This window comes from Aulonocara stuartgranti (genome assembly GCF_965226115.1).
Source record: "Aulonocara stuartgranti genome assembly, chromosome: 8".
In the NCBI taxonomy this organism is placed as follows: domain Eukaryota; kingdom Metazoa; phylum Chordata; class Actinopteri; order Cichliformes; family Cichlidae; genus Aulonocara; species Aulonocara stuartgranti.
In genome coordinates this window covers 28735678-28758943 of record NC_138959.1, presented here as the reverse complement: position 1 = coordinate 28758943, position 23266 = coordinate 28735678, and the positions used below count along the sequence as shown (strand labels likewise).

General features: G+C 41.7%; 3 protein-coding genes across 7 annotated transcripts in view; all 3 read left to right on the top strand.

Annotated features, from left to right (window-relative positions):
* The window catches only part of llgl2 (LLGL scribble cell polarity complex component 2), a 47145-nt gene extending 45322 nt beyond the window's left edge, over positions 1 to 1823 (top strand). For both annotated transcript variants that reach the window (XM_082543896.1, XM_082543895.1), the window contains exons 26-27: positions 294 to 355; positions 459 to 1823. In XM_082543896.1, the coding sequence (XP_082400022.1) occupies positions 294 to 333 (40 nt within the window). In that variant the 3' untranslated portion in view covers positions 334 to 355; positions 459 to 1823. The remainder of the gene's footprint in view (positions 1 to 293; positions 356 to 458) is intronic.
* Positions 1824 to 10857: 9034 nt separating this feature from the next.
* On the top strand, positions 10858 to 12414 carry LOC309712800 (uncharacterized protein). The gene is made up of 2 exons (XM_082543910.1): positions 10858 to 11630; positions 11997 to 12414. The coding sequence occupies exons 1-2, from the start codon at positions 11031 to 11033 to the stop codon at positions 12204 to 12206; spliced, it is 810 nt and encodes a 269-aa protein (XP_082400036.1). The 5' UTR covers positions 10858 to 11030; the 3' UTR covers positions 12207 to 12414.
* A 3592-nt stretch (positions 12415 to 16006) lies between these two features.
* Positions 16007 to 23266, top strand: part of myo15b (myosin XVB) — a 126915-nt gene continuing 119655 nt past the window's right edge. For 2 of the 4 annotated variants that reach the window (XM_082543878.1, XM_082543877.1), the window contains exons 1-3: positions 16007 to 16327; positions 17342 to 17406; positions 17498 to 17561. In XM_082543878.1, the coding sequence (XP_082400004.1) occupies positions 16238 to 16327; positions 17342 to 17406; positions 17498 to 17561 (219 nt within the window). In that variant the 5' untranslated portion in view covers positions 16007 to 16237. Of the gene's footprint in view, positions 16328 to 17341; positions 17407 to 17497; positions 17562 to 18186; positions 18581 to 23266 lie in introns of those variants that run through there. The other 2 variants (XM_082543880.1, XM_082543879.1) reach the window with 2 other exon arrangements.

Genomic DNA, 23266 nt, shown 5'->3' with positions numbered 1-23266 from the left:
TTTGACCATACATCTTTACTTCAATCTCAATCATCCAAATCATTTTTGAAAGTCTTGTGATTTATTTAAATATAACCTTGCAAATCTAAGGCACGGTTCTATGTTCCTTATAGCGAGAAGAGGCTTTTGCCTAGTAAGCCTTGCAAACAAGCTGTACTTGCTCAGTCTTTTTCTAATTGTATCATAAACTTTTAAAATGCTGAGATTATAGCTCTTGGGTTTTTAAAGGTGAACATGAAGTTGGACAATTGTAACCAATCGTGTTAATGGATTCTGTTTTCTGTTTGTCAAAGGTCATTCCTGGAGAATAATGTGAAAAGTGCTGTAGCGTGAGGAGCCTATCTCAACAGCTGAGGTGAGACTTTGTAGCACTTTCTTTCCTACAAATGCAAAACATGCAATCAATTTTTGAATCCACATCTGTTGGTTCATGGTGTTTTTGTGCTATATCTTTACAGAGAACCGACATGTTGATATGTCTAAAATGGACCGAAGCAACAGATCTTGCCTCCATTTTAGCTGACACTACTGACACCTGACCCCTCTCCTCAAAGACTTACCCATCCCGCCATTTACTGATGCTGCGCTCACACTGGCCCCTTCATAGAGACACCAATAGGCTCTTGTCAGAAGTGCTTTCTGAACATCTAGGGCTTTGGCTCAGTAATGGTGCAAAGAATGTGAAGGAAGTGACACCACATGTGCCTAAGGACCATACACTGCTGCCATAGCATGGCCACACCCATTTAAACCCAAAGCTGGATGAGGCACATTACTGGCGTGTGACCGGATCCCTTTAAATCAGCCTTCTACATCTGACATGGAAGCTACTGAGCTGTTTTGTTTGGTATAAAACTGTTTGTTTAAATTCACTTGATGTTCTAATGGCCTTTATCACTACCAGCATCACCATCTAGTCACTGTACTCTGCTGTATATCTTACTGGCCTTCATCTCCTCATAGAGACATGAAGAAGAAATTTGGGGGATGATTTTAAATAACATTGATAAATATTTTGTGTAGTTTAGATTTGTGATTTGTTGTAGGAAAGCCCATTTCTACCTGCAAAAACATGTTGTGTCCAAAATTATAAAGTGTTAAATTAACAAGTTGCTGTAACAAAAACTTGACAAATTCTTGAGACACTGAAACGCAGAGGAAACGCGCGTTTCAGTCTGAATTAGGTGACACTATTTTAATTCGTTTGGGGTTCTTTGTTGGTTTTGTTTGTTTATACAACATTGATGCGTTTTCATGCGTTTTCACTTCATGCATAGTCTTTATATTTTTCCATGTCTTAACTTTTTAAATTTATATCGACAAAGTTGGCATGATTTTAACTTTTAGTGTTTTTTTTTTTTATGTTAATGAGCTTCCATGCTATTCAGAAAATCAGTGGAACATGTTCAGTAATGCCTGAGATGATTGATGTGTGTGCGTGTGTTATTTTGACTTATCATTTAATTAGCATTACACATTCTTTACACCACGCATAGGTACTGATGCACTACTGCAATTTTTGTGCATGTTCTGATTTTAATATTTTGCTTTTGCAGGTAATAAATACTGTAATTTAGGAATGTAATTATAAACTATTGTGCTGAAATATTTTTAATATATAAATGACTCTTTACCTGTGGATCTGTTGTAACTGGGGTTGGCTGCTATTTAGATCACACAAGGAAATATTTTGGTACTATCTCTCACAATGCTGGGTGTTTTAGCATCAGTCTAGAATCTATTTTTGTAGTGAAAGAACGCTAATTTTTTTTTAAATAACTTTACACTACAGTTTTCTAGGATAAAATTGTTTTTTCAAAGAATGACTGTCTGGCTCTTTTTTTTCTGCACAGTATCTCCATTTTTTTATTTTTTTTAACATAGCACAAAATGACTATGCTGCAATGCAATACTTGATTGTGAGTGTCCCCAAGTCTTCAAGTCTATGTGTGCTTGGTTCAGAGACCACATGTCAACTCAGAACCCATTATTTGACCCTCATGAACTGCCAAAGCTCAGTACTCCTTTTTGGTATCGTTTCCTCTAAAAAGCCTAGCTACAGTGTTATGTACTTGCAGAGCATAACTATCTCTGGTAAAATCTATACAATAAAGGAGGAATCAGCTGTCCTGCGTGATCCAAGTGTTGATAATAATAAAAACTTTATCTATAAAGCACTTTCAAACAAAGTGCTGAACAAGTATTTGAAGATAAAAATATATATATACAAATAATAAAAACAATACAGTTTAAAAACTGATAAAGCAAAAGGGAAAAGCAATAAGAACCAGGAAAAACTTGAGGTATAGAATTAATACATGTAGGACAGGGGGAACAAGTTTAACACTTGGATTTGAAAACCACAAAGCATGCCTGCCTAATATCTTGAGCGAGGTTGTTCCACAAAAAAAAAAAAAAAGCAGGCTCCCTAGTAGTTTTTCTTCTGGTTTTAGGAACCTTTAGAAGGCCAGTATCCTGAGATCGGAGAGCACAGGATGGAACATAGAGGTACAAAAGGTCAGAGAGATATGAAGGCGCCAAACCATTTAATACCTTGTAGGTGAGCAACAGGACCTTAGAATCTGCTTAAATCTGGCAAGGCAACCAGTGAAGAGATTTCAGTACTGGATAATGTGCTCAAAATTCCCAGTTTTGGTTAAAATGTGAGCATCTGCATTTTGTACCATCTGTAAACCTCTAAAACTTTTCTTCCGTAACCCAGTAGGGAGAGCATTACAGTAATCAAGCACAAAGGCACAAATTCATGGACAACAATCTCTGCACTGCCAAGTGATAAAACTTGTCTGATTTATTCCTTAGGTGATAAAAGACAGTCTTTGTTGTCTCTTTTACATGAGACTTGAAGGAGAGCTCTACCAAGCCACACGCCCAAGTTTTTTACCTTTAAATTTTAAACTGCTGGCTAAGGGTAAACATAAATTCAGTAAAATTATCATTCACATCGGCAGTAATGACACCTGGTTATGTCAATCGAAGGTCACTGAAATTATTACTGAATTGGTGCTTAACTTTGCCAAAACAATGTCGTACTCTGTAGTTTGTTTAGCCGCATGTCCTCCTTAAATTGCTGGCTGTCTAAGTGGTGTCCCCAAAACGATGTGGGCTTTATAGATACTTGAGAAACTTTCTGGAGGAAACCTGGTTTTGTTAGGAGACACGGCATGCATCCCACTTTGGATGGAGCAGCTCTCATTTCTAGAAATCTGGCCAAATTTATTAAAGCCCCCAAAACGTGACTATCCAGAGTTGGGACCAGGAAGCAGAGTTTCAGTCTTACACGCCTCTCTGCAGCTTCACACCTCCTGTTATCCCCTCAAAACCCCATCCACTTAGAAACTGTCAGCTCCCAAACAGACTTAACTTAAATGTGAAACCAGCAAAATACGACTTAAACATTAAAAAAAATCACAAACCTGGTTACAGCAGGATCATTATGTTAGCTTAAATGAATCAACGTCCCCGAGTCATACTAACTATCAGAATCGTTGAAGCACAGGCTGAGGGGTGGTTTGGCAGTGGTTTGAACTCACCTCTCTGACATCGCTCACAGAGTAGTCTCTCACATTCAATTGTACATTTCTGAAGCCCCTGGAACCCCCCACTTGTTGTAGGTCAAGCAAGCTGGTTATGGGTCCACATTTACTGGACCCATAATAGCATCTTAGGTTGGAACAATTTCTGTCACCAGCACTGTTTAAAATCGTGTTTGTCTCCTTCAGCCATCTGACACCTCGGATCTGTCTTCAGGTATTGCTGTTTATAATTACTTAGTATTCAGAAAAGGCTCTCTCTCCCACCTCATTGTCCCTACGATTGTGCAGTAGATTTGCTTTCAGGTGCTTCGCTTACTCAGTGATCACTGATCAGGATTCTCCAGTGTGACAACCAAGACCAAGGTATCGGTCCACCTAACCATCTTTTTGTACCTTCCAAGTAATACACGGTGCCCAGACCACCAGGTATACCTGCCACCCTGGTAAGAACTGCACCATCTCTTTTCTCCAGTGCCTGTTCTGGTCCCATCTTTAAGGATGTCAAAGACTACCTGTCTCCATGTCCTGCCTGCATGTCCTGAACACCACTTGAAGTGTGTGTAAGACAGGTAGAGGGAGGAAGTACTGGTCAGCCCGAGTTTCCCTCTGATCCCTCCCTTTCCTCTGATATGTCGGGTTTAGAAAAGTAAGTAAGTAATCACAGCAGTTGTAGGCTTGGGTTCAGTCTCTGGCTGGGGTCTGGAGCAACCCTGGAAGAAACCCTGCTTCCTCATGGAAGTCTAAGAAGATTGGACAAGGACTGCAAGTCACCTCATCCTTAGTCTATAGCCAAGGAGGATGCTGACTGACACCACCAGGTTGCTGGTCCAGGTCCAGGGCCTGGTCCAGCAAGAAGGAGAACAACTAGTCTGAGGTGATGGAGACTCCTGGTGTTTGGCTCCTGCATATATACATTATTCATTTCTTGGGTGCTGCTACAGATTCCCAGTAGCTTGTCAGTATTGTTTGGCTGATCAACTGAAATGCAGACTGCAGCATTGCCAGCCCCCCTCTGTTTTAAGTAAGAGTCATTGTGTCCCATCAGCTTTTCAATTTAATATTAAATATAAATTGTGCGATTATATACATTACAATACAAACCTTACACTATTAATAAAAGGCCAACATTTTGCATTTAAGTAATCATTTTACCTTAAAATGACATGAAAACACAATTTCTAACTGATTATTACATATAACAAACAGGTTAATAATGTATAACAACAGTGAATAATCATGAATTATGACTTTGTAAAATCTTTGAGATAAAATATCTGTTTTCTCTATAACTTACTGGGACATGCAACAGCTGAAATTCTGTAATTTCATAATGGAATGTCGGATTAATTCCATCCTGGGTAGGTTCCTCTACACGTATAGCACGTAGAGGAACCTGTTTCTCACCGTGCTCTTTCTCATCCTGTCCATCAGCTCATATTGTTAATGTAACCCAGATGGAAAAAACACAATTAGATGACACAAAAGATAAAAGAAGAGACAGTATTTATTTTCTTTATTTTACTTGTTTACCTCAAGTGTTACAGTTCCTATCGCAATCGAATGCACTGCTCAGTTCACCCCACATGGTGTTGCCTAGCTCTCAACAGCCAATCAAAGCCTACATTCAGCCTGTCAACTGGGAGGTGAGGTGAAGGCACGTGATTCTCCTGGGTTTCTTTCTGATCTCAGCCATGGTAGTGAAGGCAACTACTGAAAAGAAGACCTAGAAACACAGAGAACAAAAAGGGGAAAACCCAGAGTTAAACTGTGGGACAAGAAAAAAACAGAAAGCCAGCCTACTTACCTACTGGAAGCCTGGAGCTGAGTGAGTGAATGAAGGAGAGAACTAATGTCAAAAACTTGAAGATTCTTACCGTCCTTGTCCATGCTAATGCTAGCACAGGCTTACCACTTACTATCCAGCTGGAGAGCTGCTGCTGTTCTGATACTGGTGTGTTCGGCTTTGAAACACAAAGCAACTGTGAGAAACATTTTCCTGTAGCTGCTCTGAAGCTATTTTTCCTGTCGGTTCACTGTGTGCTAAAGAGAGTAGTGGTAATATTAAAGTTATGAGAGTGAACTAAAGTGGATAATTGTTACGGTCCTGGGCCGTTTGACTACTCCCAGCTGTGTTTCCCTACTGTTTCTTCCCTCGTTATCCCTCTATGTATTTAAGCCTTTTGTCCTTCTCTGTGTGTTGCTGGTTTGTCTGCTTATCATCCATGTCATTTCTCCAAGTAAAAGATGAATAAAAGGATCCGTAACTCAAAATTTCAAGTTTTTCCTAAATTTTGAAGTAATAACTCGAAATTTCAAGAAAATAACGCAAAACTTTAACTTATGGATCCAGCTTTTAGTCTGAGACCTGTTTTTTTTCCCCCTGAGACCTGATGAATGTTTGCCTGACACCTGAGACCTGACATTTTTTTGTCTGAGACCTGACGACTTTCTTCCTGAGACCTGAGGGTGTTGTAAAAATGGTCGACCGTGGCTCAAGAGTTGGGAGTTCGCCTTGTAATCGGAAGGTTGCCGGTTCGAGCCCCGGCTCGGACAGTCTCGGTCGTTGTGTCCTTGGGCAAGACACTTCACCTATTGGTGTTGGCCAGAAGGGCCGATGGCGCGATCTGGCAGCCTCGCTTCTGTCAGTCTGCCCCAGGGCAGCTGTGGCTGCAACTGTAGCTTGCCTCCACCAGTGTGTGAATGGGTGGATGACTGGGTGTGTAAACCGCTTTGGGGTCCCTAGGGGGGACTAGTAAAAGCGCTATACAAATATAGACCATTTATGTTCCATGTCTCCACTCAGGTTTTTGGCTCCTTTGTATTACTTTTGCATGGTGATGGTCAAACAAAGCTTTCTGAAGCATTAAAGCTTGTGTTGAAGCATTAAAGCTTGTGTTGAAGCATTAAAGCTTGTGTTGAAGCATTAAAGCTTGTGTTGAAGCTTCATTACTTGAAGCTTTTCAACACAGTCATCTCTGGGGACATCTGGTGGCCAAAAATATAAAGAACAGCTTGAAGCTACAAATTAAAGTGTACTGCTTCATTATGACTGCCCACTCCACAGAGTGGAGTTCACAATCCGGTCTGATGTTGGGCCATCTTTGTGTTGCTTTGAAAATGTAATTTTTGGGGGTGAAAAATTATGTTTAATTGCTTAACAAAAAAATTTGATCAATAAACATTCCTTGTTTAAACATGGGCCATGATTTGGTCTTTCTTTGCTTTGACTCCTTGATGTTGGTAAATACAATAGATGAAAAATACATATAATATACATATAATAATGTACAACACATTATGGAGTGTGCTTCTGTTGTGAGGTCCTGCCTCAAGGTAGTTATGCAATTAACCGCTGGAAAGTGTTTTTATAAATAATATTATATTAGGCCAATTTTCTTATACACATTTTTAAACCTGGGCGTAGAACTGATTGTGAACTGGAAAGGGGAAATGCTTATGAACTTGTAAAGTAAAAACATTTACTTTACTTGCATGCATTTAAGGATATGCATGCAAGTAATTTGTTCTGCTATGCGATGGCTGAGTCTGTTTGTTTTCTTGGAGATAATTTCTCCTGCCTAAGAGAAAATCCTCTCACATGGAACAGAAGAGGCTGGAGTGCACAGAAACTGAGACGCAAGTTGGTAGAGATGCAGGTATACGGTCGTCCTGGGTCCTACATACTATCACCTAAAAAGAACAAATAAATTAAATTGCTGCACATTTTGTAGGATAACATTTTAAGATTATTTTAAAAATAAAATTATTTAATGACATGTATATTATGAAAAGCAAATGTTTTGTTAAGACATTTTAAGTTTTTTAATTTTTCAGATAAAATAAACACACGCAAAATGAAGGCAAAAGTTAAGTCTCAGTTAAGTTGGTTATCTGTGTCTGCACTTGGGTCCTATTTCTCTCCACAATAATTGTGCAGTGTTTCCGAACAGTGTCTTTTATTTTATGCTGATTTAAATATAAAAGAGTGAGTCTTTTTATTTTCCTGTTGCCAGTTTAATGATGCTAATTTAAAAAAATCAGATGAAGAGAGTAAAATAATGTTCTATTTTGTAATATGCAAATTATTGAAAGAATTTATTTCATTTCTACTGTGAGTCTAACGTAACTGGGGGTAATTTTTGGTGCAGACCTATAGTGTTAGAGAAATTAAGCTCGATACTTTGATACCTCTAAACCGAACTCAGCATGTGTACTTTGTTGTTTTATTTGCACATGGTTTTGATGTGGCTGTGATGTATGAAATTTTGAATGTTAATGGTTACTCACCATCAGTATTACTGAAAAGAGAAATATGTGAGTACTTGAATGTTTAGTTCTCATATTTCATGCATGTTGTACAGCTAAGATATCTTACATCTTGATGCAATATTTTGATATTTAATTTAAACTTTAAATAGTTCTTAATATGATAATAGACCTGGGTTATAGGTTAGGTGTTTAGAGAGAACAGGAAAGTCCGAGGACCAGGACGAGCTTCTGGTCATAACAGATGTTGAGTCAACCACTTTGAGGAAAATCACCATGAAGAAGATGCACACGTACACACTCACACATATGTTCACACTGCACTTACAAAGATCAGGAAGTGAAGTCAGGTGTTACCGAAACAATTCTTTAAAGGCCCTAACGGACACTTTTATTTCATTTAAGTGTGCACACTATTCATGTTATTTCTGATAATTAGAGTCAATTTGATTATTTTGTACTCTTTCTGTACAGATTAGACAATCTTTTTTATGCATTGTAACAATATAAGAGTTGCTACTCAACAGTTATTCTTGTGTCTGAGTCATTATTGCTGCTCAACACCTTACGAACTTATTACTAGCCCAAGTAGTTACTGTGCTGTAGTTCACTTTTATATCTCTAAAACTGCATTGAGCACTTGAAACAGCACTTCTCACCTTTCCTCCCAACCATTTAGCAGATGTCCATATGAATGGCAGCACAGTGCTCTGATCAGCCAGGTAGAACTAAATAATTCAGAAGGCCTTCTGTGTTTGTGTGGCTGCACTTTACTGCAAGCAGTTCAACTTTGTCATTGTTGTGTCACAGGCATACAATGTTGTTGGGTGTATATTACATATGTGGCTCTCTGCCCTTGGTTTAATTTTAGTGGGTGGGATATTTGTGTGTCAGCTCTCCTCCTGAGCACAGCACATATTTCGATCAGTAACACTAGTTCTTGAGGAAAAGCGAGAGGACTTTGCGGCCCCCCCAGCTATGCCTTGGTTTCATCTGAGAAGCCTGGTAAGCTATATTACACTGAAATGAGCTCTGTGCTTTTACCCCCAGGGACACTGGGTATAGAGCCACATCTAGGCTGAAGGCGCAGACAAAATCTGCTGTTTACTGTTACTGTCATCAAACTTGGAAAAGATTTATAGCCTCTTTGAATGGACTTTCCTTCCTTGTGTGTTATCCTTATCCTGAAGATTAATTCTAGCCCACAAAGTTAGCTCAGGAATGTCAAGTAAGTCGAAAGGATCAGGGACTTAAATCCTGAAATATGGTCTCAATAGTGAAAGATGAAGTCAAGGACCTGGTTTCACTCAATTTGACAGCTATGTTACTCGATAATCTAGTCATCTATATTTATTTAATTTTTTAGATTTTGATTTAATGTGTAAGGCTTTACCTCTTACCTTTCTTTTTGCAGTCTCAATTTTCCAAATGAAAACTTTAATGACAAAAAAACCATTTTTTTTTAATACTTTGTAGGTTAGTTCAACTCTGAAGAACTGATTGCATACTACAACTTGAATCCCAAGCTAGAACGGATTCCATGAAACAGAAGACAAAGACAAAAACAAACAAAATTCTATGAATAAATGTGAGACAGAATAGTTCTAAAACAAGTCAGTCTCCTCAAGAAAGAAAATGGATTTTATTAACACTAAAGGATGGAAAGTCCAATGAAACTAAAAGAAATGTAAGAATGAAAGCAGTTCAAAGCAGAAGAGGCTCCAATGAAATGGAGCATCATACAGAGGAAGAAAATAAAAAAAACAGGACATGGAAAATTGCATGCACAACACAAGAACGATAATGACTTTACAGGTGGGAAAAAAAAGATGACCAAACATTCACCAAAAGTATTCCCAGCCATTCAAAATAGGACTAATAATGGGTTCCACACTAAGCCTGAGAAAGAGAGGGTATGCAGGGAGCTCAATGGAGGCATCGGTACACGAAATTAGTAATAATGAGGAGGCGGAGGAACAGAGTAGCGATGACGAGCCAGTTAAGATGCAGGCTAGTGAGGAAAGTAGTGAGCGATCTGAGGTGTTGAATACTCAAAGAGATACAGAACAGTCAGCAAAAAAACAATTAGACAAGGACGAAGGTGAATCCACCAGAAGTGAGTCTAAGGACCAAGAAGAAAAAGAGGGGAGAAAAGAAGAGGAACAAAAACAAGAAGAAGACGAGCAGGGAGGTTATCTATGTGAAACTATCAACCATGACAGATTTGCAGACAAGAAGATAACCTGGGGGGAAAGGTCTAAAAAACCAACTGCTGATAAAGTCGTCAGACAACACAGAAACACTCCCGCAAAGCCTGCTCAAGGATTGAAATACAAGATGTTTAAAAAGACAAAGGATCAGCAGGCTGCAAAGACAGAAAAACAACGGGCCAAAGCAGAGAAGCTAAGGTTGGAAAAGGAAGCCAAGGAAGAAAAGGAGAAGAAAAAGAAGCCACAAAAAGAGTACAAATCTCGTTCCACAACAGAAGGGGTTCAGCCTCCAAAGGGTATTTCTCTTATCAGGACTGACCCAGCAAAAACTGAGACCCAGTTAACAAATAAAGTAAAAAATATCAGAGGGAGAGATTCTTCCGTAGAAGTTGATCTAATCATGCTTCCCAAAGCCAGAATTGAAGAACTCAAAACCATTCTGGATCCAGAAGAGCAGCAGGGCCAGAGTGTCATTAACAGGAAGTCACGGATGTTGCTCTTGGGGAAAGTCAAGACATTATCTCTCCAACGCAAAGCAACCACGATTTTGGCAAAGCCTGATAAAGAAGAAACAGTTACACGCACAACTGATGGGGGGTTCAATAATTTTAATGACCATTTGATCGCACGGGAAAAGGGTATGAAGAGTTTGTGCAGGCTGTCTGGCTGGAATCAAAAGAAAATGCCACAGGGGTTAAACTGGAGAAAAAATCTTTCTGCTTGGACTAAAGCAATTGGGATTTCTCGCTGGCTCTCAATTCAAGCCATAAACCAAAAACATGGCCTAAGAAAATCTAAGGGGAATATTTTCAAACAAAAGATGGCTGTAGGAGTTGCCAGTAAAGCCAACCTGGCTAACAGGAAAAGCAAGAGCTCCACTGAGAACAAAATTGTTGAAGAGAGAGCAACCTTCCAGGGTACGGACAAGGAAGGAACAGAAGAAACAGTCCTAGGTGGGGAGAAAGTTGTAGAAGCCAGATATGCTGTTGTACTCCCGACAATGAATAAACTAAGCAAGGAAAATATAACAGAAGCACCTAAGGCAGATCTTCAAACTTCTACTCCAGCAATTCTACCAGCAGAAGCCACAACCCCAGAGCTCAGACCTCCAAAGCCAGGTGTCAAGTCTGTGCTCCCTGTCAAACCAGATCTAAATGTCGTAAAGTGCATCAAGAAACCCTTGTCTGGAGGATTAACATCAGTTCAACATGAGCCTAAAAGCAGTTCTGGACTCAATGAGTCCACCGCTGAAGACAGAAACAGCAAAGGCAATCAAGATAGAGTCAATATGTTCGAAGCTGCAAGAGGGAAGGTGAACACCTCTCAAATCAACATAACCAAGATGTCCTTGTCACTGGGTGGTCCAACACAGGCCTCAGGACAAGAAGAACAAAGAGGTAGTTTAGCTTCAATGCCCACTTCTGCCACTCGACCATTTCCAAATGGAGAGTCCAGTGCAGAGAGATCAGGTGTTCGGTCTTTGTGTGAAGAAGAAGCAGACAAGGAAGTAGCTCATCTGATGGGTGAGGGGAGAATATGTTCTATCTCCAAACCAAAGGTACATTGGACTGGGAACCCACGGATGAGTGGAAAGCCTCAGGTAGGGGTTACATTTTTGTTAGTGGACTTTTAAACAAGCATTGTTTAATATGTGGCTAGAAAATGTGAAATACATTTATTTAGGTATTAAAGGCTTTTTGTAAGGCCAAGATTTACATTTGGATAAAACAAATAAGGGAAAAATTTTCATACATAAATAGATGTGTAGCTAACTGTAACTGTAGCCTGTAATCACGTTGATGCTAAGATGGTTAACATGTGTAAAATCTTGGTAAACTAACAATTAAGGGAGTGCTATCATTGCACGCAGCAACAATAGCACTCAATATGTGTACTTCTCTCAAGCTATGCTCAAGACAATACATCTTTCAAGCTTAGTTGTCAATCTTTTTCTGTGTGGGCTCAGGACTGGTTGTGCGCTGAGAACATGTTGCCCCATCAGACAGTGGAGAAGCTAACCAAATGGACAGTCTATGAGGATGAAGGCCAAGCCCGGCCCATCCCATCCCACAATGGCAGGGAATGCTGGGAATCAGAAGATCCCAACCAGGAGATGCTAGAGAGTCGACTAGTGAACATACAGGTATTGATACTCTGTTTTAGTATAAAACTATAAATCACTTCATGACAGCAATATTTAAATGCTACTATTAGTTTGAAAGGGGGAGAAGGCATTGGGATTAATAAGAATTTAGCATTTCCAATTCGATTATCGATATTCCTTAATATACTACACAGAGCAGTTTTCTTTAAAGTAATGCAGTAAGTTATGAGGTGCCTTAAGGGACATTATTACTGAAACGCTCTCACACACACTACTGAAATTTTAGCTCTCACACACACTACTGAAACGCTCTCACACACACTACTGAAACGCTCTCACACACACAACTGAAACGCTCTCACACACACTACTGAAACGCTCTCACACACACTACTGAAACGCTCTCACACACACAACTGAAACGCTCTCACGCACACTACTGAAACGCTCTCACACACACTACTGAAACGCTCTCACACACACTACTGAAATTTTAGCTCTCACACACACTACTGAAACGCTCTCACACACACTACTGAAACGCTCTCACACACACAACTGAAACGCTCTCACACACACTACTGAAACGCTCTCACACACACTACTGAAACGCTCTCACACACACACTACTGAAATTTTAGCTCTCACACACACTACTGAAACGCTCTCACACACACTACTGAAACGCTCTCACACACACACTACTGAAACGCTCTCACACACACAACTGAAATTTTAGCTCTCACACACACTACTGAAACGCTCTCACACACACTACTGAAACGCTCTCACACACACAACTGAAATTTTAGCTCTCACACACACAACTGAAACGCTCTCACACACACTACTGAAACGCTCTCACACACACTACTGAAACGCTCTCACACACACTACTGAAATTTTAGCTCTCACACACACAACTGAAACGCTCTCACACACACTACTGAAACGCTCTCACACACACTACTGAAATTTTAGCTCTCACGCACACTACTGAAACGCTCTCACACACACAACTGAAACGCTCTCACACACACTACTGAAACGCTCTCACACACACAACTGAAACGCTCTCACACACACTACTGAAACGCTCTCACACACACTACTGAAATTTTAGCTCTCACACACACTACTGAAACGCTCTCACACACACTACTGAAACGCTCTCACACACACTACTGAAATTTTAGCTCTCACGCACACTACTGAAACGCTCTCACACACACAACTGAAACGCTCTCACACACACAACTGAAACCAGAGGCATTTCTGCTGAACAGGAAGTTGTTTCCTGACAAGGAAACTGATGGAAAAAGTGGTATATTTCAAAACACTACAAGGATTTCTACTCAGCAACCTGCTAGTACAGCAGTCCCCAACCTTTTTTGCTAAAATTTCAGTAGTGTGTGTGAGAGCGTTTCAGTAGTGTGTGTGAGAGCGTTTCAGTAGTGTGTGTGAGAGCTAAAATTTCAGTAGTGTGTGTGAGAGCGTTTCAGTAGTGTGTGTGAGAGCGTTTCAGTAGTGTGTGTGAGAGCGTTTCAGTAGTGTGTGTGAGAGCGTTTCAGTAGTGTGTGTGAGAGCTAAAATTTCAGTAGTGTGTGTGAGAGCGTTTCAGTAGTGTGTGTGAGAGCGTTTCAGTAGTGTGTGTGAGAGCGTTTCAGTAGTGTGTGTGAGAGCGTTTCAGTAATAATGTCCCTTACGGCACCTCATAGTAAGTTACTCAATTTCTTGCTGGAGAAATTCATTTGTTATACTACTCATTAAATAACTTTCATGTTACTGTGTAAAATGACCTGAAATGCATGCATGTCTTATAATTACCATTTAACAATATAAACCTAAGGCTACAGTCCCACGCATCACCACAAATCTCTATGCTAAACTTTCTCTTAGTATTTATATATGAACAAAAAAACCAGACAACACAAAGCAAAAATGAAAACCAGAGCAAATAGACTTTAAAATGATCAGTGATTCTACTTTAGAAACATGATCAGGTATAAACAGAGGCTGCATCTTGACTGGTCATCTGTTTAAGTTCAGGGTCTGGCTGCAGAGCTGAGGTCAGCATTCACTCAACTTTAACTGAACTCTGGGTTCTTGGCTAGCTTAGCATTAACATGCTCTCTGTGCTGATGCTTGCAAGGAAGTGAAGTTGTGTTAGCAACATAATGCAGTTGTTTCTGTCCTGAATATGGTTTTTACTTTACCATTGAACCCTTGTCTTTAGGGCAATAAAAATAAAAGTCATTTCCACATCCACACTGCAGACTGCACCACTGTTTTCCTCCTCCAACCCAACTAAAATCATCTGTTTGTAATGCGAGTGCAAGTAGAACTGATAAGCAGGATCGATAGGCATGCTAACTAACAATTCCAAGGAACTGGACTGCTGGGAATCAGTTCTCTACGAGAACCGAAACATCAGTTTCATGATCATTGATATACAAATTGACAGGACTATTAAACAATGATCAAGAATATCCTTCACAGAGAACTAGAGAATGGATGTAGTTAGGGCACTAGCTCTAATCATTAGGCAGCTATGCTATTTATAAGCCTGGGGAAATCTGCAGTAAGCTGAGACTGAAGAAATCACTTGTATGAGTGATGAAATACTTCTACCACTAAAACCGCTGTCCAAATGAACAGTCTTTCCGTCCACACCGACACAGCATTTTTACTCAAGGAAAACTGAGCTTATCAAAACGCTCTCCAATGGGAATAAATTTGAAAACGCCGTTTTCATGTCGCAGTGTGGACTGTGAAAACTGAGGTTTTCGAAAATGATGATGCATTTTAGTCGTATGATGCAGTCATATGACCAATTCAACTAAGATGGCGGACGGCATTGTTTAGCAGTTGTTTTGTTTGCCATCAGTTTGTATCAATTTATGCTCCAGATAGCTTTTCTTCAAAGAAGATGGAGTGTTTACTCAGAGCTGTTGTTCAGTGGTGGAACGAGACGGCAATTGTGTTTCATTTTGTTGCGACGTTTCAAAGAGCCGGAAAGTAAATAAACGACCGACGGTCGAATCGTCTTATGTTTCACGCATAGGAATGTAAGTGTTTTCAGTGTGAATGAACAACTCTTTGGAAACAACTGAAAATGATGGAGCCACTTTTCATATCCTCCCTGGTGAATTTGATGTGTTGGTCCACCGAGTTAATGTGATGTGGTGAATTGATTTTCACCCAGGTGCCATCCACACACCTGAACTAATGACTTTGGTAGGATAGCAAAGCCCTCTTTTCATCTTCTTCCATGTATAAATTGGCCACAATGGGTGAAACTAGGGAACCCATGGCACACCCAAGTTTCTGCCTGTAGTATGATTGTAGTAAGATTAGGGGAAACCTGCAGTCAGCTGAGACTGAAGAAGTCACTTGGATGAGTGATGAAACATTTCTCCCACTGAAAACGCTACGGCCAGATGGACAGAATCAACTTTTGGGGATTTACTTACCTGGGTGATTGAGCATGCATCAAGATGCATAGAAACCTATTATACAAATGCATATCCTAACACTTGAATGAGTACTGATCATTTAGGCACAATTTATATTGGGCAATTTTCTCATTTAAAAAGCTTCCTGTGAATACAAATAATTTATTTTTTAATAAAGTGGGAGTTTTCGTCTTCTAAATAAACAGAATAACTCATCACCCCTCTACTAGAAAACATAGATTTACCCATTACAGACAAGACACAATAGCACCACCATGATGGTTTAAATAAGCTGAGAAATAAAAGACTTGCTGCTGGTGGATTTATTGCCTGCTCTTTGTATATACAATAGACCTTATAACACACAGCATCACACTGTCATGAGGTTGCAGCCTCATAACACTCTTCCATTCGAGCAAACTGAATTTTTTGCCTGCTGTGGAAAGCTTTTGAAAATACTTGACCAAAACAAATCACACTTTAAACCAGACCTTCCCAAAGTGTGGGGCCCGCCCCCTAGGGGGGGCGCAGAGCCATTGCAGGGGGGGCGTGGGATGAAAAGGGGGGAAAACAAAAAAACAACGCTTGGACACTGCTAGCACGGGGCGCCCACACAAATGCAAAGCAGGAGATGAAGCATCGCTGAATATGTTTCCAAACCAACTTCATTTTAAGCCAAAGACTAGAAAATATGGTGAAACAAATCTGCCCTTTGGCTTCACCTGCACAAATGCCAAGGTAGGTCTCCCCTGCAGAATTGGTTTTCCCTGCATAGGGAGCAGCGCTGGGCTGTTCAAATCACAGACAAACAGTATCCTATATTCTTGATTTTTAGTTCACAAACACTTGTTGTAATGACTAACTACTCCTGACATTTTGGAGATGTTAGCTCTGTATACAGCGGGATATAAATAATATCAGGTTGATCTTGCCACGATTTTTCCCCAGTTCAAATCACGGACAAACAGTCTCCCACAGTTGTTTATGTTTTTAAACCTATTTTGCACAGAGAGGCATTTTTTGAAAAATGTATTGATAGCAATGTTGAATATTACACAGGAAAAAAACAACTACACGTAAAATAATCACATCGTGACACCTCTGCCTTTGTAAATGGAGGGACAGTAACTGCGTGTGAAAATGTAAGCGTGTAAAACCTGCACACAGTCAGATTAACAGTATTTGGTCTCTATCTGCTATTCTGCAATTAATCTCATGTAAACAATAACGTGGCGCACAGCGTGACGTGAAAAAAGGCACATACCTTTGACGTTGCATGATGAACTCTGTATTCCTCGTCCACACGTAAACGCAAAAAAGGAGTTTTAAAAAAATCTCAGTTTTCGGTGATTCAAAACGCTGTTTACGTGTAGACGAAACAACTGCGTTTTCAAAAATACCCGCGTAGGTGTGGACGTAGCGTAAAAGAGTAAGTAGTTTATTTTATTACTACCTGTAATTTATTGCAGTTTACTATTTGCTTAATTGTTTACTACATGTTTGAGGTGTGAAATAAACCGCAATGGAGCAAAATATGGGTGTGTGGTTGGAGGATGTGTTTGTGCACGCGCAGGGGTGGGGGTTTGTAAAACAAAGGGGGGCCCAGCAAAAAAAGTTTGGGAACTACTGCTTTAAACCATCAAGGCCTCTAGAGCAGATCCTTGCCCTTTCTGACAAGCTTCATTCAATGTTAGCCAGACTGCAAGATGCCTGTGGAGATGAGGTGGGGGGTTGAGCTGTCTGCTTTTACAGGTGATGATCCCCGGCAGCCAGAGTGCTATAGAGGTGGATGAGGTGGACGATCTGTCCCAACTGGAGTGAGTACAGACACAGACACACACACTCACGCACGCACTCTTTATATTTTAAATTGTGCATAGTTTCAACCTTTCTGTCTAACGGTTATAGAGAGGTGTGTGAGAGTTCTGTGCTTCTGAATTTGAAGAAGAGGTTTCATCGTGACTGGATTTATGTAAGTTTAAACGATTTTGAGTCTTTCTTACTCAGTTCATATGAAAAAAGGTCGTAATTTATTATATATAATCAGCATTTTAAACTGCACATCAGAACAAGCTTTCAATAAAAAAATTATGTCATTACTTTGTGGAATAAAAAAATATATCATCTATTTTGTATAATGTATTATAGTTTTAAATATGATAACGATAACAACAAATTGTAAATTGTGTTTTTCCTAATGATTACCAAATGTTGGTGTGGTTATGGTTAAAACCCTTCATTCCAAAACAACAATTACTGTAAATATTAGTTTCTGTTGCACAATAGCGATCAAAAGTAATGTTCATAAATTTAATAGTAATTTTTTACCATTTACAATTTCTAATGTACATCACTAACAACTTTACAAATACCATCCACATTATGACTTTTAGTTTTGAGTTCTCAGGGGTGACTTCTCACGAGTGAGTAATTTATCTACATTATATAGGCCTGGTCCGTAAACCACCTGCGGCAGTGAAGCATCCAGCTGCCCTATGAGCAGGAGATTTGGGGTAATGGGGTCAGGATTAGTACTATCCGAAGATGCTTAACCAAGAGGTTTCACATTAAGGATCCCTTATACTTCAATGAGAGCCGTGCGGAGGACTTCTTCTGTCACACTCTGATCCTTCAGGATGACCTGGAATGCAGCCTTAACTGACCTTATCTCCCTTTCCCAGGCTCTTCCAAAATGGGGTGCATGCGGTGGATTATAATGAAAGGTTATCCTCTGCTTTGCCAGCTGTCCCTGAAGAATGGGCGTCATTATAGAGAAAACTTCCTCTAACTCTCGAGCCCCACCTCGGAAATTAGTGTCATGATCCGACCATATCTCGAATGGTGTACCCCGATGGGAGACAAATCTTCGCACGGCCATGTGGAAAGCGTCTGAGTCCAGACTTGGCAGCAAAACCAGGTGTACACATTGGGTGGTTAGGCACTTGAAGATGATGCCCCAGTGCTTCTCCTGCCTCCGGATATCTTGATGGTGTAGGTACCAAAGCAATCGACTCCAGTTGACCAAAAAGCAGGTTTGTGGATCCGGAGTCTCACTGTGGGCAAATCAGCCATTTTGGTGGGAACAGGCCTCCCCCGCCATTTCTGGCACTCTACACATTGTCTTTGATGTCTCCGGATTACTTGTCAACCTCTGATGATCCAATAAGTGCGCTGTATCTCTGCAAAGACATGCTCTGGACCGGGGTGAAACAGAATTGTGTCGAAGTATTGGACAAGGAGCTTAGTTACCGGGTGTTCTGGAGGTAGCCCAATAGGGTGTATGGTGTCCAGACCTTCAGCACATCTCAGGTGCCCTCCAACCCTTATCAGGCCAGTAACCAGATGTTACGTTCCCCTGAGGGGTCTAGGCGGTGAGGGGGAAGTAACAAAAGGTGTCCAGGTCAGAAAAAGGAGTCAAGGAGGCAAAAGGGTTAAATTAAAGAGTTTTATTAAAGTAGCTCAACTAAGAGAGACGGACAAGCCGCTATCACCATTTAAGAAAAACAAACAAAACTCAGGCGTTGGTCAATAAAGCAAAGTCAAAAGGAAAGCGCAGCTCACTAGCTGGAAACCACAAACACAGCTCACTAGCTGCAATGACCACAAAACACAGACAGCTCACTAGCTGCAATGACCACAAAACACACACAGCTCACTAGCTGCAAACACCACAAAACACACACAGCTCACTAGCTGCAAACACCACACAAAATGGCACTCTGGCCCAGAGCTCACCTTTCCCTGGGCTTAAATACTTTTAATTACTGATGTGAGTCAGCTGTGTTACAGGGAAAGGTGGCACCTCAGGCAGAAGAGGTGGTGGGACACGCCCACACAGGCACCTTCAGGAGGAGGCCCTGCTAGGGCCGTAACACCAGATCATACTTAGGGCAGAGTGCACAAAGTTGACTATTTGGGGCCAGAGTTCTTCCCTTCATCAGGGCCATCACATCCTCAGGAAAACTGTCATATTGAGCTGACTTTAAGATGGCTTTCTCTGCTTCCACATGATCAGTGGCGGTCATTGGAGGAGAAGCCGCCCCGTGACGACCATGGTAAGTGGCTTTCACAAGCTCCTCCCAAGATGTGAAGTTGCCAGGGTCTGGAGTAGTAGACTTTGCCACTGTGACAAGCCCACATAGCATCCCCTTGTGTAGCTCATCTGTAGTCTCAGCCCTACCAGTAGGTTGGGAGGGCCAGTGCGCCGAACTTTGTTGCAAGAACTGGGGGCCCTGAGCTTAACGACTGCCTGATGAAAGACTACAGAGTTTCTTCCCCCTTGTGATGTCATCAGCCGGGTGAAGTGACATACCTCCACTGGTGAGAACTGGTGAGCTCCTGGATTTCAGCAATTTGAGTCCCAACAAAGACCTTGTACCAGCAGGAATCAGACTGCAACCAACTCAGCACAGTAGTAGAGTCAGTCCACAAGATGGTATTTTGCAGTGGTAGGGTAAGTTCGGTTTGAAGCTGCACTCCAGTGAGAGCAGCACTGAGTTTGAGACGAGGCATGGACAATCTCTTCCGAGGAGCGACTCAGGATCTGGCCATCAGGAATGAAGTGCTGACATGTCTGTGGCAATCTGTGGTCCTTAGATAAGCTACAGATCCATACACTTTCTCTGAGGTATCACAGAACACGTGCAGCTCAAAGGTGCAACTTGGAGACACTGTAGCAAGTGGCACATAATACCTTGGTAAGGTAATGCGGCACGAAGGACACCAGTGACAGGTTCATCCCAGCCCATCTCCTTTTGCCACATAGACTGTTCAAGAATCTTCCCTCTAGTGGTATAGGGAATGATAAACCCTAGAGGGTCATATTGGCTGACAAGCACCTTGTACACATTGCAAAGAAAGCGAAGCAGAGGCTGATCTTCAGGAAGCAGGCATACCTGATGAAACATGACCTTTATATCACAGCTTATGCATCAGGATGCTGGCGAAATCAGATTAACACGACAAGGAGTGAAGGGCTACGCGTGGGCCCTGGCAGAAAGAGGTCATTAAGGGCAGTTTGCTGGTACAGGAAGAAGCAGTTGAAGCCTAGGCGGGCTTCGTTGTTGTGATGCACAAGATGGTGTGGAATGTACCAGAATTCAGTGGAACCATTTACCTCCTCCGGAGTCAACTTTACCTCATAACCAGCCTTCTCCAGTTTCTTGATCTCCTGGTTGTATGTCTGCACTCTGCTGTGATCCTTGCGTAGTCGACGCTCACTGGCTCTCAGAAGAGCCATGACAGCCTCTAGAGGTGCCTTCACCTGAGGAAACTCTTTGCGGCGAAGCAAGGGAGTAGCATATCATTCGACCCCCTCTACCTGTACCCGGACTGTCCTTGATTCAAGGATATCTATTGCCTGCTGGTCCTCCATTGACCTGATGACTTCCTTTTCATTTCTAAACGGCAGGATGTCAGTCTGCCACAGCCTCTCAACATCTTTGTAGAGCTCTGGTGTCTGTGGGATGAACAACGATTGCAAGCATGCCTGTCCAGCCGCTGGATGTGGAAGACTTTTGGCAGGTCCCTGCAGTGCCCATCCCAGCTCAGTACAGACAGGTACTGGCCCTCCAGAAGGGCCACGGATCACCGCGCATACAGGAGTGATAAGATGCAGGTGATCTGATCCAATCAGGATCATAGCTTTCACCCGACTGAAACCTTTGAGGGGAAGTCTTTGTAGTTGACTCTACTTCTTTTTGAGTGTTTCCACTGGGCAGGATTGCTCCAGAGCCAGTTATTCTGCTGTGAATGCATTCGGTATTTGATGCCTCACCTTTGGCTTAGTTTTAGTGGATACCTCCAATGATATGCTTCACCCATGCAGCTGCAGGACATCCTGTCTGATGGTTCGCAGGGCCAGAGCTTCGTCTGTCTGGGCAAGGCCGTGGAACTTCACAGCAGCAGGCAATATTATGGTTCTCTCTGAACCGTCATCCAGCACAGCAAAGGTGTCCATGATGGAGTTGGACTCTTACCACCTTCAACATCACTCTACCAGAGTGACTGGGATGGTCAAGATAGATGACACTGGATGCAGTGCACATGGTAAATGGACTGATTCTTACATAGCGCTTTTCTACTCTCCCAAAGCACAGGGAGAGTCCCAACATGCCTCATTCACCCATTCACACCCACTCATACAAGCACTTCTAAACTCAAGTGCAAACTAACCAACATTCACACACATTCACACTCCGATGAACGCATCGGAGGGCAACGTGGGGTTAGTTTCTTGCCCAAGGATATTTGGCATGCAGACTGGGGAAGCCAAGGATCGAACCACCAACCTTCCAGTCAGTAGCTGATCTACTGTACCACCTGAGCCACAGCCACCATACACATGGTCAGGATACTGGGATTCTGTTCTTTAGCCTTGGCGAGGCCATTTAATAGAAGGAGGTGTTGCTCACCACAAGTGCTACAGGGTTTCTTGAGTGTGCAGTTGTCAGCAGAATGGTTCTGGCCACACCTCCAACATTTATTCTTATCTTTGATCCAGTCCACAACAACAGCCACATCTAGCCTGGAGAGTTCATTACATCCCCTCAAGTAATGCTCTGTCCTTTCACAGAAAGGGCAGTAAGGCTTGAAATGTTCTCTTTTCTTCTGCATTGCAACAGCCTTTGAACCTGGATGGGCCACAGCAGGTGGTTTTGTGGCTGTGGGTTGAGGTCCATAATAAACAGAGGCAAACTTGGGTTTCTGTTTGGTTTCCAAGTGCCTACTGACTTTCCCCTCCAACCATGGCTTCTCTGAGGCATACAGCTCCATGGCCCGTCGGGAGACCTGCATGGCTTGGGTCTTGGGCACTCCAACCACTCTGCTAGGTGGAAGAGGGTATAAGTGCGATTTGATCTAGACCGTAGGGTCCCTCGGCTAAGGCAGTAGTCTGCAAAGTTATCCCGATAACTCAGAGGAAGTTTGGTAAGTAATTGTTCTACGTGGGATCCACAGTGGAGTTCACTCTCTGCCACCCCGTCCATCGTGGTAAGCATCCTCACTGGACTGGCAACTAACAGGGAAAAAGCTTTAAAGGCTTGCGAATCACCTGGTTTTATGGGTGATGTACACAGGATGGTGCTAACTAGCACATATGCTAAAGGTAACTAATGCCAGTACACACAAGTAACATGGTAAAACATCTTAAACCTGGAAGATTAACTCACGTTTATGTGACGCACACCATCCACAACAAATACAGGATGGGCTATTTGATTTCCTTCCCAGCAGCTCTCTCCTATATTGTTAGCCCAGGAACAAAGTCAGACTGCCCAGAGGCTCCTGGGTAATGTAGTTCCAACTACCACTTTTCTACACCAAATATCCTTGTTACATACTAACCCCAAGTTGCTCTCTGATGCATCCATTGGAGTATTAATGTGTGTGAATGTTAGCTAGAAAGCAGTTAAAGCTTGTGTGAATGTAGAAAATAAGTAGTTTATTTTTGCTAGAATCATCATTTTACTGGTGGCAACTCTTCGCATGAGTTCTCCAATGTATGAGCTCATCCTCTACGGTTTTTAATAAGGGAATCTGATTCAACCATACCAGGTCTGAGTGCTTGGTGGAAAAAATTATACCTAGATATCTAATGTTACCTGACTGAAGTGGAGTGGTGGTGGTGTTTTGAAAATTCCAATTCAGATGCAGGACTGTTTATTTGAGAGCTTATCT

Excerpts from the sequence above, each read along its gene's own strand:
- LOC309712800 (XM_082543910.1), top strand. The coding sequence starts at position 11,031 with ATGAATAAACTAAGCAAGGAAAATATAACAGAAGCACCTAAGGCAGAT. Across the intron at positions 11,631-11,996 it reads GGATGAGTGGAAAGCCTCAG|GACTGGTTGTGCGCTGAGAA; the intron begins GTAGGGGTTACA and ends GTGTGGGCTCAG.